Source organism: Thermobia domestica, chromosome 11 (assembly GCF_964235325.1).
Source record: "Thermobia domestica chromosome 11, izTheDome1.hap1.1, whole genome shotgun sequence".
Classification (NCBI taxonomy): Eukaryota; Metazoa; Arthropoda; class Insecta; order Zygentoma; family Lepismatidae; genus Thermobia; species Thermobia domestica.
This window is the reverse complement of record NC_137464.1, coordinates 133,470,659-133,485,796: the sequence shown is the minus strand read 5'-3', so window position 1 is coordinate 133,485,796 and position 15,138 is coordinate 133,470,659. Positions and strand designations below refer to the sequence as shown.

The 15,138-nt window shown below is 36.6% G+C and overlaps 1 protein-coding gene across 1 annotated transcript in view; it reads right to left on the bottom strand.

Annotated features, from left to right (window-relative positions):
* Positions 1 to 15,138, bottom strand: part of LOC145664455 (aconitate hydratase, mitochondrial-like) — a 417,790-nt gene that overhangs the window by 38,879 nt on the left and 363,773 nt on the right. The window contains exon 12 of the mRNA XM_081731145.1: positions 14,370 to 14,467. Within this exon, the coding sequence (XP_081587271.1) occupies positions 14,370 to 14,467 (98 nt within the window). The remainder of the gene's footprint in view (positions 1 to 14,369; positions 14,468 to 15,138) is intronic.

The window sequence follows — 15,138 nt, the reverse complement described above, 5'->3', positions numbered from 1 at the left end:
AACGCTCGATGAAGCATGGATTTACCTTTCCGACTGCGGCAAACCGAGAGCCATCATGTATCTAGAGAAAGGCGCTAAGAACTTCAGAAGGTGGGTTCGTGTCTGTAAAGAATCCTTCCCAAAAAGGTTCATGGTAGTTATTCGCTACTGTTACCGAGGTAAACTGAAGATTCGTAGAGTTGCGAAGAACTGCAATATAAATTCGGAGTATTTTCAGGAGCAGATCATGCGGCCGATCTACGAGCATGAGATTCCAACAATGTACGGAAATGACGCCAATCACATGGACGAAGCCTCATCACATACCTCACGATCGTCCCTCGCATTCTACAGGGAGATGGAGGAGGCAAGTGGTATACAGGTGATAGCTTTCAATGAGGTACCTGTTAAATCTCCAGATGCAAGTCCTATGGACTATTGTGGATTTGGATTGCTGAAGCGGGCTTTGGGAAAACGGCGTGTGACAACTGTGGAAGAACTTTGGAAAGCTGTGCAAAGGGAACGAACAAGATTCCCCTCCCAGTTCTTCAGAGAAGCCTATTACAGTGTAAATTACGCTGTCGGGCTATTGTTAGGAACCAAGGGAAACACATCAAGCACTTACGAACCTGGCGCCATGGATTCTTCTAAAGTTTTAGCTAAGTCGAAATTGGCCAAATGTAGACTGAACAATCTCTGTAGTTTGAAAATTTTGGTTTAAAATGTTTTTGATCACGGTTTTAAATTTTTCGTTTGAACACTTTGGTTGAAAACTTTTCTTGTGATTATTGAAAATGATAAATATATTATTTTGCCTGTAAGGTGTTTACCTATGGAAGCCACAAAACAAGAATTATTAAGCTTCTTAAACACTAGATCTGTGTACTAATTCTACAAAGGATTAGTTGCAAGGTGACATTAATTCCGATTTAGTACACAATTCCTCTTTCACTGTTTAGTGTATCTGTTTTTTGTGTTTATTGGATCTTACTTCAGCAGCATTTCAATGACGTAATCACCAATCATTTGCTTCGTGATGAAGTTATTCGAGCAAGAGCATTCTGGTTGGAAAGATCTGTACTGCTAGAGCTAAAGAATTCCTGTTTGTCAACTGTTATCCAGTAAATACATTCAAAACGAAGTATGTGATTATTGGTATCAGTGCTACTTCATTTGAATCCATCATAAGATTTCGTAAAGCAGAAATGTTTGGTGTGCAATTGGACTCTGAAGAATGGGAAACATTACTTGCACTAGTAGACGAAATTAGTGATTATTTTCTTGGTGACTATTATGATGTTACTATTATGAAATCATAGGCACAAACCATTAAGTGGTGCTACATACAATCCTTGATGAGAAAATAGTGCTGTTACGTAAGAACAGTACATTGCATGTTGTATCGTGTACGTATCACAAACCGAATGGAAGAAATTCATATATACAATGAAGTGTGTGAAACACTCTCTTCAAGTGTGTTGCAAAAGAGGTGTATTTCTGAAAAAGTAGTATTTTGAGAAATGTGTACTGCTTACTGTACAACATTATACACTGTGAGAAGCTTGTCGACATTGTTCGTGGAAACATACATGTATGAAAACATAGTTTACTTGTGACAGCACAGACATTGATTTTCCACCTATAGATACTGCCATAGACCTAAGAAGACAAATTCGAATTAGAACCTTATGCAAAAGGCGAACTCCTGCAAGTAGAGCAAAATGAGCTGTATCAACAATATACGAATCCTTTACCTAGCATGGATGTATGTGCTTAACCAACATCTATAAATAAAATTATAGATGTATCTATAAATAAAATTATAGATGTATCTATAAATAAAATATCTATAAATAAAATTATAATTTTAATTTGTGATTTCATGTACAAACAAAGGGTATCAAAGGCAATTATAAACGGATGAGATACAGTTCTCCTGGCGTTGCATGAACTTGTTCTGACATATACTATTGCATCGTGATGATGCAATTCTTGTGTAGTGTTGCCAGATATTTTTGTTCTAAACAGTTCTGATTCTTTAGAAATGATTTCTTTCTTCGGCAAGTAAAACCGCTCAAAGTTACTAAAACATCAAAAATTTTCAATGAGTGCAGAAATTTTTTAAATTGAATAGATTTTTACACAAAGATGTTCGAACGAAACACTTAAAAGTTACCAAAAAAATTAAACTCAAATTTTGAAAATAAAAATTCTAAAACCAAAATTAAATATATATATATATATAAACTAAAAAAATTTAAACAAAAATTTTTAACCGAAATTTCAAACAAAATTTAAAATAAAAACATTCAAACTAGAATATTTTAAATCAAAAGTTTGAAACAAAATTTTTAAACAGATTTTTTCAAACATTTTCACTACAAAATTTTCAAACTAGAAAGAACCCCGCACTTTTCTTATGGAAAGTGGCTATCGGCTAATGTTGTTGAAACTTCTCTGGTTGATAGTTCTTAACATGTGGATCAAAAGTCTCAATGGGCACAAAGACCGAAATCCACTCCTTCCCCCAAAAAAACGCCTCCAATAGCTGGGGGGGATTGAACTGATTTCAGCATGTAAAACAATTTGTTGTTTTAATCAACTCAACAAGGACCCCAAACAACCACATGTTAGACTATCAAACTACCCCGCTTGACACCGCCCTTTGCCCCCCACATATCCCTCCTCCGCGAATTACCTTACGGATGTTCCATATTACTGTAGTTTATAGTTGCGCGTATGTGTTGAAATACCTACAGTTTTGGTCTCACCTTCGATATAATGGGTTTCACGCATCGCTGATTACGAATCTGAGGTGAGAGTTCTAGAATTCAAGATGGATGATCAATATGGCGGATCAAAAACATGAAACTCCTGAATGTAGCCACAAATAGCTGTTTACTAGGGTATTTTGGGTCGTTGGTTATGAATCTGAGGTCAAAATTCTTGAATTCAAGATTGCAGATCCAATATGGTTTTTTACCCACAGAAAGGAATATGCGGTACCACCCAAATTTATAGTAGTATATATCTGAGTCCTAGGGAATATCCAACAAATTTATATTTTGACAATCCCCAAATTTAAGGGATGGACCTATGTAACCCTCTCAAAAGTACGTCTATGCACACATGTCTTATAAAAGAGAATGGACTCCTATACTCATCTCAATAACCATTAAGAAAATAAGGCAATTATCAAAGAGAAAATACGTCAATAGCCTCCAAATTTTTATTTTTTGGGGCAAATTTTTACCCACAGAAGGATATAAGCAGAGCCACTCAAATTTACAGTGATATATATTTAAGTCTTAGAGAACATTTTTGACAATTCCGAACTTTAACGGTGGGTCAATGTATCTGTCCTAAAATTAGAAAATGGAGCATCAATGTACCCATGTTTTATCAAAAGAATGGAATTTTATACTCTACCATATAATCAGTGTAACATGATGAACTCACATGAAAGGTGATAAATCAAAATCCTCCGTAACTTTAAATTTTTGGTAATAATCTGCCCATGAAAGGGAACGAGATGGACCACCCAAGCTTACAGTGGTATATATTGGAGTCCTGGAGAACATTTACCAATTATGATTTTTTAACAATTCTCAAATTTAAGAGTTGGTCTTAAGTAGCTCTCCCAAAATTCAAGAGGGAATCATCAAAGTACACATATCATACGAAAGGGAATGGGAATGGTTCCCTGTACACCCATATAACCATAAGGTAATAATGTCTCGTCAAAAACCTCTGGAATTTACATTTTTGGCGAGTTTTTACCCATGGAAGGGGAAGAGACGGACCTCCAAAACTTACAGAGTTACATACCCCGCCCATATACTATCATACCAAAATTTTTAAATTTGGCAACTTCTAAAATTGAAAGGGGGTGGTCCTAGGTACCAATTCCGAAATTCAGGGGGTGGGCCAAGTTATGCCTACACAAACAAGAGAGGTAGTCTTAGGTCACTGACTCCGGGTCGTCTAAAAATTTTTGCTGACTAGACATGACATAAAAGACCCACTAGTAAGAGTTTTAAGGAGTTCGTTAACTATCAATACAACTTAAGGAAAACTTAAAATTGTTTCGATAGCCGTGTGCGTTGTTTCTTTATATTGGGAATAAATACTTCTGAATCTGGTTCGAATCGCACTAGATGATCTTACTTTTTCCCTAACTTTTCTGTTATTCCTGCCTTACAGTTTTTATTATTATTATTATTATTTTTATTATTATTATTTTTATTATTATTGTTATATGTATTACACGGACGTGATTAAAAACTTTATGAAACCTAATCAAAAATTAAAAATCGCAGGTGTGAAATCTCTATTTCCCAAATCTCCTTAATGCAAGTCATTTGCGAAAAAAATAACAATATTAATAAATAAAAAACCGCAGTTCTAGTGTTCAGGAAATTCCTAGCTGCCTCACTATTAGAATATAAATGATGATTATGATTAGTAGAAGTAATTGTAAGCTAGGCAACAAACAGAAAAAGTTTTCAGGGTACTAAATTTGGTGAGACGATATTTTGTTACGCTTATAACCTTTCTGTTGTCTTGGCGCACAAGAACAATTTCAGACATCTTTCCATGGCGCTCTCAAATTCTTTTTCACTTAAACACTTCCAAGTTCGCAACAGTATATACTTCGGGCACCGTAGCACCGTTTGGCATAATAATCCCTCTGAGTTCCATAAAACACTGGACATCACCCAACATTCCAAGATTTTTCAGTGAGGAAACAGGAAGATTTTACGATTTTCTGGCAAGGAAAAAGGAAGGTGTTTGACATTCAGAATTTATATAGAGCAATTGTATGTATGTTTCCACACTGTAACATAGAATTGGAAACTGGGTAGTTTTATTAAAAATAATTGAAAAAAAAATCTTACAATTATTAATCAGAACTCATAAATCCACGTTACACTTTCGAAATCCACGTTAAATTGTAGGTCCTTGTCTCATAGAGCCTGGGTGCTGAAAGGGACGGTTAACTTAAATGCACTCGAACTCACCAAGTACAGAGGGGTCCAAAAATGGATTCACAGTCTGTAATTAAATAATTTATAAACAAAATTAAATTTGTCGTGGTAGGCGGAGCTGGCAATTTATGCCCTGTAGGCACGGGTAGTTAGTGGTGGAACAAGTCAGTCATATTAGTTAATGTAGTAGAAGGCAGTCGACTTGTAACAATGGCTGAGATTCGCTTATCGTTTGCTGAACGCAAGGTTGAACTGAAATAGTACTGAAAAAAAAGTACAGCATTCACGAAATACAACGACATTGGCAGAGTGTGTTTGGAACACTGCCAACAACACGTCGACCAATTGCCCCCATTCACGATAAACTCGAAGCCGACGGAACGGTTAAAAATGTGCACAGGGAAAGGTCCGGTCGAACACGAACAGCTACCGGTCCGACATCCATTGCTGCGGTATTGCAACATTTCACCCGATCACCGCAAAAATCAGTGAACTAGGAAGAGCGAGAAAGTGATCTATGTCCGTCAAGTGTAAGACGCATTCAGAAGAGGGCAAAAAGGAAAGTGTACATTCCACGACTGCAGGGAAATTTGTGTGGATTGGTGAGGCGAAATTCGAACTAACAGTACTGTCTACCGCCACAATTGTGTCTACTGGGCTCCGGAAAATCCTCACATTCATGTGGAGAGGGTAGTGAATTTACCAATGAGGATTGGTGTGTGGTGTGACTGGTCCCTTCTTCGAAGGTACCGTGACTGGTGAGGCGCATCTAGATATGTTTCAGAGAAGGACTTTGCTTGTCATCCAGAATCTGTAAGGTATGAACTTTCTTACATGTAACAAGACGGAACCCCACCTCACTACCATCGAGGTATCAAGCTGTACCTCGATAAAACTCAACTCAGGCGGTGGGTTGGTCGAAGAGCTTCTGTTGAGTATCCACCTCGGTCACCTGATTTAACATCTCTGAACTTCTATCTTTGAGGGACTGTAAAAAATGATGTGTATTCGACAAAAATCAGCAACAATCAACGAGCTACGTGAAAAAATAAATCAAGGAGTCATGTGCTGCAAATACGCCAGGTACACTAACAGCTGTGATTTGGGTGTTTAGTTCGGTGCCATAGACGTTGTATAGAAGCCGCTGGTGGTCATTTCGAACACATACCATAACCTTCTCTGTTAAAAAATTGTAACATGAAGTCAAACTTGTCACGAGATATGGACTAGCAAACATTGAGTACAATTTTTTTGGACCCCTCTGTATATTACACAAATCTTTGTCGCTTTTAAAATTTATTTTAATGAAAACTTTGTATACCTTAATAGTCCCAATCCTTTTTTTATACGTTTACAATATTTTTGCAGGATATATCGAACTTGGGGTTCTGCTTCTATTAGTTCACAGTAGCTTCTGTTCCTGACATCAGTACACCTTGATCAATCAAAACTGCGATATGGTCGGACGGTGTTGACAGATGCTAAAAGCAAATTGTTCTTGAACATCCGATCGGAGCGTTGGTAAGACATGAGATAAAAACGCAACCTGTTGTAGTTTTTTTTTCTTTATTCAATACTACGCTACATTGTTGTTAACAGTGTATGAAAAATCAGAACTTCCGTTTTTTTTTTTTTTTTTTTTGCGTGTTCAAGACTGTAATTTCTTTATTAAAAAAAATCGTTTTACGGGGAAAATAATGCATAACGTCAAATGTGTCAGGAAAACTCAAGTTTACGGAAAAAACGTAACTGGCACCCTAACATCACCCTATACCTAACGATCTATCATAAAGTAGTTTGGGAATGGGAATGAGGGTGGTATTCCACTCCGTTGAAACCAGTTTTCTCTCAGGTATCAAGTGGTGGGTATATCCTGAATTACGAACCATTACTCAAACTTGCCAGTTTATATTCTATTTTTTAAAGATAAATGATGCGTCCACAAGCGAGCACTTGCTCATGTTTTCTTCCAGGAAAGTTTGAAGGATAAATGAAATGAGTTGAGGCTGCATTGGGGCACTATTTTATAAATATCTTAGCTTCGGCGGAAAGTGATTGGTTAGTTCCAGGGGGAAGAGGCAGGTGGAAGTATACTAGGAAAGAACACTTTACTCGCTGCCAACTGTGTTCAGCATTCAGAAATTTGGGAACCTGTCTGGCCAATATTTTCCTCATGCTCAGTCACAGACCTGTGCGCTCAACACTTTGTCAGAGTGTATTGTATTCTTTTAAACTAAATCCCAATGGCTTCTATAATACACTAAAGGTCTTCGATAAATGTAATATGTCATGAGTGACAATGTTTCTTGAAGGTGTGCTGCAGCGAAGTTCATCACCAATGGAGACCTGACATTTTTGGAAATCTGATACTCAATATCTCACAGTACCGTTAAAAGGTGCAAGGTTCCGCGAAGACTAACACATATCGAGCTTGGTGCCATTTGCTTGTTGTAAGGGTACTCAACATCTTCCTGGTTTTCGCCTACTGTTCATGGCTATGCCTATAAACAGAGACGTACTGTCGATCTGCGGGGCCTGGGGCAAAAGTAAATTGTGGGGCCAATAATGTAGGTTAGAACTCCATATTCATCATGAATAAATTATTTTATGCCAACCTGGACTATCCATATCAATTACAGTGATATTTCATTAAACACTTACAATAAGGGGACAGTAATGATATAATAGCTATTCCATAAGACTACAATACAGTAGTTGGTGTATGTTAAAAAGCAATTGCTCCCTTTTATATGACGTCAAATCCATTATAGTAGCAGCTCATTATCTGAATTTCCAAACTACGCTATGTATAAGTATGGGAACTTTTATGGAATGGGTATGCCCGTCCGTCGATTCGTCGTATCAGTCGACAGGTATTACAGCAAAAATTGAAACAAATTTCAAGAAACAGGTTTCAATGTCTCAAGAATAATTTCCTCCCTTAAACCTCTATTCAAAACGAAAATGGTAGAAGGCAACCATTTCCGGTTCAACGATGATCACTATAAAACTGTGATACCGAAAAACTGCTTCTTGAAATTAATTAGGGGACCTAAGAACAGACTCTGTCCTCATGTTTATCCCTCTATTCAAACCTAACGGATTAATATCTTCCTTTCATTTTCTACATTGACCACCATGAAGAAACACGATAATAGCTAGCTAGAAGTATTCTCTTTATATGGATTCAGTTTCATAGGAATAGATTCTATTTCCGCTCTTATGTTTATAGAAAAACTAGAAGCTGTAGAATCGGTTCAACTTCCGGTTTTAACTCTGATCCTCTTGGATCAAAATCTGTAGTAGAGATGTTGTTTTCATACGGATTCAGCGTCTGAGAACAGGTTCCATCTTCGACCTTATCCCTCTAATGCAACAGGAAGTTATAAATCTGTTACTCTCCGTTTTAATATTAAACCACATAGTATGGAAATCTACCGCTGTTTCACAATACGCAACGCAGCTCAATTTCATTGAAAGGAAAAAAAAAAAATAGTGAAGTAAATAATAATTTGACAGCTGATAGCGCTGACAAGACTAGAAAGTATTCAATTCTCTAAGAGATTTCTAAGAAATTAATTATTACGATTACCACTACTACTGTTTTTATAACCACCCTATACTGTTTATTTGACCAAAGAGAGCCTAAGTTGACGCCGTTGTAGTCTTCTTTTGAAGTAAATAATACATCAATGCATCTTTATGAATTTGTTTGATACTTCACTTTGAATAGAAACCATAGTTAGTCCATTCAAGCGTTGTTGCACCGTGGATATCCTTAAGTGTATTATTATTGTTAACTTTGAAAACTTGAGTTCTTCACATGCAGTTGTAATAGGAATGGTCAGGAGAGTACGGTAGGCTACTGTTATACGATATTAGGATAAGAGCCATGTAAGATCAACAACCAGCGCAGCAGCACTCGGTACGACAATGACTGGACTGATCGCTCTGTCAACTTTAACATAATAAATTATCGTCGAATTTGGTTGCGGAATCCCTGTGATACGCAGTGTTCTTTTCTACTGAATATAGAATAACTAGGTTTAGAGTTTAATAATCTACAAATTCTTAGCTAGTCCACATTAATTTTACAACAAACTTTGGTCATGTTAGGGGTTAATCGGATATGCGTCACAGCTATCTTTAACACAACTGTTGTTAACTTTATGAGTATGTTTCGCGATGTTGATAGTACACAGTTATAAAAATATCTGGTAAGGTGGCAAAATCGTACCGAGAACTTGGTAGGAAATTTAACTGTGATAAAAATACAGTGAAGGATGCTTTACAGAAAATGGGAATTACCAGACATAAACGGAAAACTATGCCAAAAGTTACGGAACAACAAACTGTGATTCAGAAACAACGTTTAAGAACTCTAATCACCAAAACGTTCACTGCTACAAATGATGTACTGTGCATCATGGACGATGAGACCTATTGTACATTAGATGGTCACGAGTGGCAGCCTAAATCGTACTACGATCTAGGAACTGGTGATGTGCCTGATTCAGCGCGTTTTTCTCCGAAATCAAAATATCCACAAAAGGTGTTGCTATGGCTTGCGATGAGTGAAAAGGGACTCTCTAAATAGCAGTTTTCCACCACCGGTCTTGCGCTAAACACTGAACGTTATGTGAAGTTCTGTCTGCCGAAAGTTAAACATTTATCAACACATATCATCGTGGAGGCAATGTGGTTTTTTTGGACAGATTGAGCTAGCTGCCACTACGCTACAGCAAGTCTTGCAGTTATGGCACACTATGGTATACGCTACATACCCAAAGATCAAAATCCTCGTAATGTTCCTCAACTTCGGCTATTGAGGACTTTTGGGCAAATTTAAAGAGGCAAGTTTATGCCAATAATTATCAGCCAACATCCGTTGCAGGTCTTATCCGACGGATCTGTAGACGCTTGAATGAAATTTATACATCGTGTTTCGCGCCATCCATGCAAAAAAAGTCCCGCAATTGTCGCAAGGCCAGCAGCTATGGCGTAGATGTGTTTGTACATTAAAGTTCAGATGTCATTCTTGTTTAACAATCAGACAACACATAAAAATTGCGGATGTTCAGTGTGGCAAACGGCAAATTTTTTTCACCATACGTTATTATCTTCAAGTTCCTTAATTTTAGCTTTCAAAAAATCGCGTTTCTTTGTTCTAAAAGTTTTGGAAGTTTCCGGCCTTATATCTGCGAAATTGTGTGTAGTTATTTCATTTATCAACTACTGATTTTAATCCTGATCGCCATAGAATAAAAACCGTAATATATAGCAAGAAGTGGTTTACTGTAATCGATTAAGCGTCACGAGAATGTATTCCATTACCACTGTAATGTCTCTATTAGAAACGGAAATTGCAGAACGAAATAAATCCATGGGATACTTAACAAAATTGCAAAAAACCGCTCCTCGCTATCTATTACCGTTTTTACTATAAAACGAATAACGTTAAAATAGGTGGTCGATTTCTGCCACTCCTATTTTTAGTAGAGACATCAACTGATATGGAATATATTTCCAGGACGCTTAATTGACTAGAATAAACAGCTTCCTGCTATCTATTACGGTTTTTATTCTATGACGATCAACTCTCTCTCTTTTTTAAGTTTATTGTCCCATGGTTATGCCGGTTAGGCTAAAGGAGACTGTGATGATGAGAGAAATGGATGAAAATGGTGGAATGAAGAAAGTGGGAGGGAACGGGAGAACTTCGAGAAAACCCACGCACACGGTGTTTGTCCACCACAAAGATCCCTTGGCGCGAGCTGGGATCGAACCAAGGACTAGAGGTGAACGCTCTACCACTGAGCCACCGCGGCCACCTACGACGATCAAGGTTAAAACAAAAAGCGGTTAATTTCTGCCACTTCCGGTTTGAATAGGAGGGTTAACAGAGAAGATGGAACCTATTCTCAAAACGTTAAATCGATTCCGAAAGATAAATAAATAAAATTTCCCCCTATCTCTTATTTTTGGTCTATGTTGATCAATATTGAAACCAAGCGTTGTAGTGGATATCAATCCCGTCTGGTTTTATGAAATAAAATGGAATCTTTCAATTTTACGTCCCATAGTTATGCCAGCGAGAGTAATGCAGACGGTAATGATGACAAATGAATGCAATGATGGAATGAATAAAGTGTGAGGAAAAAAAAAACCGAAAATCCCACAAACACTGTGTTTATCCCCCATAAAGCCCACTTGACGCGAGCCAGGATCAAACCAGGAACCCCACGCACCTGCTTCTGGTTTTAGTAGAGTTAAGTATAGAGATGAAATGTATTCTTGGAACGCTTAATCGACTGCAGAAAACCGCTTCTTGCTATCGATTACCATATAGTGATAAACAGAAATAAAGCATTACCGATTTTTACATCACCTCCGGTTTGAAAAAAATGAAATCTTTGAGTTTTACGTCCCATACTTATGCCGGTTAGGCTAAAGGAGACGGTGATGATGATAAATGAATGAAATGGTGGAATGATGAAAGTGGGAGGAAACGGGAGAACCCCGAGAAAACCCACGAGCACGGTGTTTGTTCGCCACGAAGTCCACACACACTTCCGGTTTGAATATTCCTCGTAAACAATCCTAGCTTTTGACCTTATATATCGTGATCAGATTTGGTGGTGATTTATCAAGTAGTCCTTGAGATTTTTTTTTAAATCTTCTGAACGGAGAGACATATACATACGGTAAAAGTATATGGAAATTTTGTTACAGCAATCTCCTTAACAAAATTTCTTTCGAATTGTAATACTTGCGTCTACGTCTACGAAATAGAAGTTTCTATTCTTATGAACACTCGAAGAAAGAAAAACATATTCTATACGGGGAAAAGTTATTCCTGGTAGGGATGAAAATTTTCTTCTCCAGGGGGATAATTTTTTCTTAGAGGGGAAATACTTGGCATTTTCCCGTCAGTTCGCACATTGGGAATAATAATAGTAGATTTAACCCCATTTTAGTAACAACTTCGTAGCATCTATGTACAGTTAAAAAAGAAAAATTAAAGTGATGAATACTTATTTGCTTAGTGTTTGGGAAATTGACAAACAGTGATCAATTAACGACTCTCTAAACCGTGATTCTTTTGAAGTAACAAAGGAAATGAGTCGTTAAATCAGAAATTGTAAACCAAGATGAAGGGAAAATTAAACAAAACAAAACAAACAGTGGGATTCCAAGTAAGTTTAAAAGTATTGAACATCAACACAAAGAAACAATTTAACAAGCACAGCTATCGAAACAAATGTACTGATAGCTCAGGAATATTTCAAATACAAAAGTGTCTTGGAAAGTAACGCGTTACTTTTTAAGTAACGTTTCCTAGTAACGTGTTACATTTTCTCAAAGTAACTGTAAAGGTAACGTGTTACAAATTTTTAATTAACGTACCTTGTTTGCGTTACATTTTGGATGAATAACTACAATATATGTGTATTTTGTTTCGAAATAAATGTTTCCTGTAAAGTGAATTTCTCAGAATGAAGCAATGGAGCATGAACTATGTCAGTGACCGACACACAGACTAACAGATAAGATCTTAGTGCCACTTGCTGTTTTCGGAAGATGAGTACAGCCACTGGGAAATCACGTGTACTGATTCCAAGCACCTGAAAGATTTTGCCATAGATTTTGACAGTTCCAAACCAATATATTCAGTGAGTGAAGTACAAAAGCAATAGCAGTCTAGTTTCCTTTGGGTTTAGTTTTTATAAAGATGGAGGACGAAAATATTTTACCGTTCGAACATTTGAAAAAATACTTTTTCTTAAAAGCTAAGGATGGTGGTGGACAGAATTTAAAAGTAAGGTGTCTGAAGTGCCCCGACGGGAAATATTTATCAACAGTCATGTGTTCTTCCGCAAATTTGAGGAAGCATCTAAAAGTAAGTTTTTTAAAATAGTAGTAGTAGCAGTAACAGTAGTTAAATTTCTAGTGTAGGTCGAAACAGCACACATACGCACATTTGGGATTAAGCTATTGTCCAAATGTTATTAAATTGTTTAAGCGTGCTCTTAATAATATTACGAGTACATTAATGATTTCTTCAATACAAGAACTAAGATATTTGTCAGAAGAACTGGGCACGGATTGGGAAGATTTGCCTGCATCTAAATTTAGGGTACAGGGACTATCCTGGCATTTGCCTAGTAAACTGAGGAGAAAAACAAGGAAATTTCAAGTGAGACGACTAACTTCGTGATAGGAACGCTTTCATTGCACCATCTTGCTTGGTATTCTTGTTATTTATGAAATATATGAAAGTTGTATGTTGGGGAAAATCAGAATGAATAATAATAATAATAATAATAATAATAATAGTAGTAGTAGTAGTAGTAGTAGTAGTAGTAGTAGTAGTAGTAGTAGTAGTAGTAGTAGTAGTAGTAGTAGTAGTAGTAGTAGTAGTAGTAGTAGTAGTAGTAGTAGTAGTAGTAGTAGTAGTAGTAGTAGTAGTAGTAGTAGTAGTAGTAGTAGTAGTAGTAGTAGTAGTAGTAGTAGTAGTAGTAGTAGTAGTAGTAGTAGTAGTAGTAGTAGTAGTAGTAGTAGTAGTAGTAGTAGTAGTAGTAGTAGTAGTAGTAGTAGTAGTAGTAGTAGTAGTAGTAGTAGTAGTAGTAGTAGTAGTAGTAGTAGTAGTAGTAGTAGTAGTAGTAGTAGTATGGAAAATGGATTTTTTCTTCTTCTTCTTCTTTTTCTTATTATTATTATTTTACATATTCAAAGTTTCGGACCTAAAAAGTAACGCGTTACTTTTGAAGTAGAGTAACAGTTGCTTTTCTGGGGCAAGTAATGCGTTACATTTTTAAAAGTAACCTATCCAACACTGCAAACAGCTAAGTATTGAGAAAGCTTCACTACTCCGACTCTTTTTCTTGTAAATACATTGTTGGCAAACCTACTATTTTAAGTTCAGGCGCGCAATTATATTTTGGAGGAGCGTATATTCCCTGAATGTTTCATTTTGCGTATCTTGTTTCACGTGTGAATTTCAACTAGAGGATGAGCTGTGAACACCTGAAAATAGTTTTACGAAACTGATCTTTTTAAAAATTCGTTGATACCAACGGTTTTAGATTGTAAAATGGACTCGGTGTTCAAAATGTGCAAGTTAGTGCTGGTGATTGGACTATTTCTGCTTTTCTAGATTCGTCTACGTAGCGTCAAAATTCGTACAATAAATAATGTGTATGTATCGTATATATATACGTCGGTACCAAATAACGGGAAAAAAAGCGAGTCTAAAAAGGTTAAATCATATCCTCTTGATCACGTTTCAGACTTTTAAAAAAATGTTATTTACTAATACAATATATACATAAAAACGAGTAGAATTTTTCTGAAGAAATATTTAAAAGTTGGTTTACTTATGGTACATAGTATGACACTTACCCTATGAACATATTATTTGATATATTGTCCAAGTGTCCTCGGTATTTTAGCCATGGTCCAGCAGCAGATATATGATCAGTTGTACATTTGCCCTTAATCTGAAAAGATTTTTTTATTATATTACCCGATAATTTTTCAACAAAAACTGCATGAAAATCACGTACACAGTACCACGACATGGTTATATTCAAACAGATTTAACATAATAAAACAAATTTATGTGATAGTTATTTAAGGAAGGATGAAATTCATCTTAGAAAGAATTCTATACGAGGACAATGTAATTACAAGACGGTATCAACTAAGAAGGCCCAAAACCTTTGCTACGGAGAGTTGAAATCGTGCTTCGAAAACTTAGCATTGTGTTGGGAGGAAAAAAGTCCCGGACGTAAAAGTATCAATAAGTAGCATCCAAAGTTACTGCAGACAGGAAGGGTTGTGGATTTACAGCGACATAGTCGCCTGAGGACAAGCTATGGGACTGATAACATGGTGGGAGAACGTTGCGAGGAGTCTGTAGAAGTTACGTCACGAAGGTCATTGGAGTTGCATTTTCTCGCAATTTTCATGTTTGGGTACTTCTGAAATCTAATTAATATGAAGCCTTACAAGCTAAAGATTTTGTATCATCTGAATGCGGGGATGAATTCTGTGACTTCATTCACAACCAGCTACAAGGTAATGATGCACTGCTGATAAATATCGTGCTCTCAGATAAGACAACCTTGCACTTATCCGGAAATGTGAACCGACGTAACTGCAACCCCGG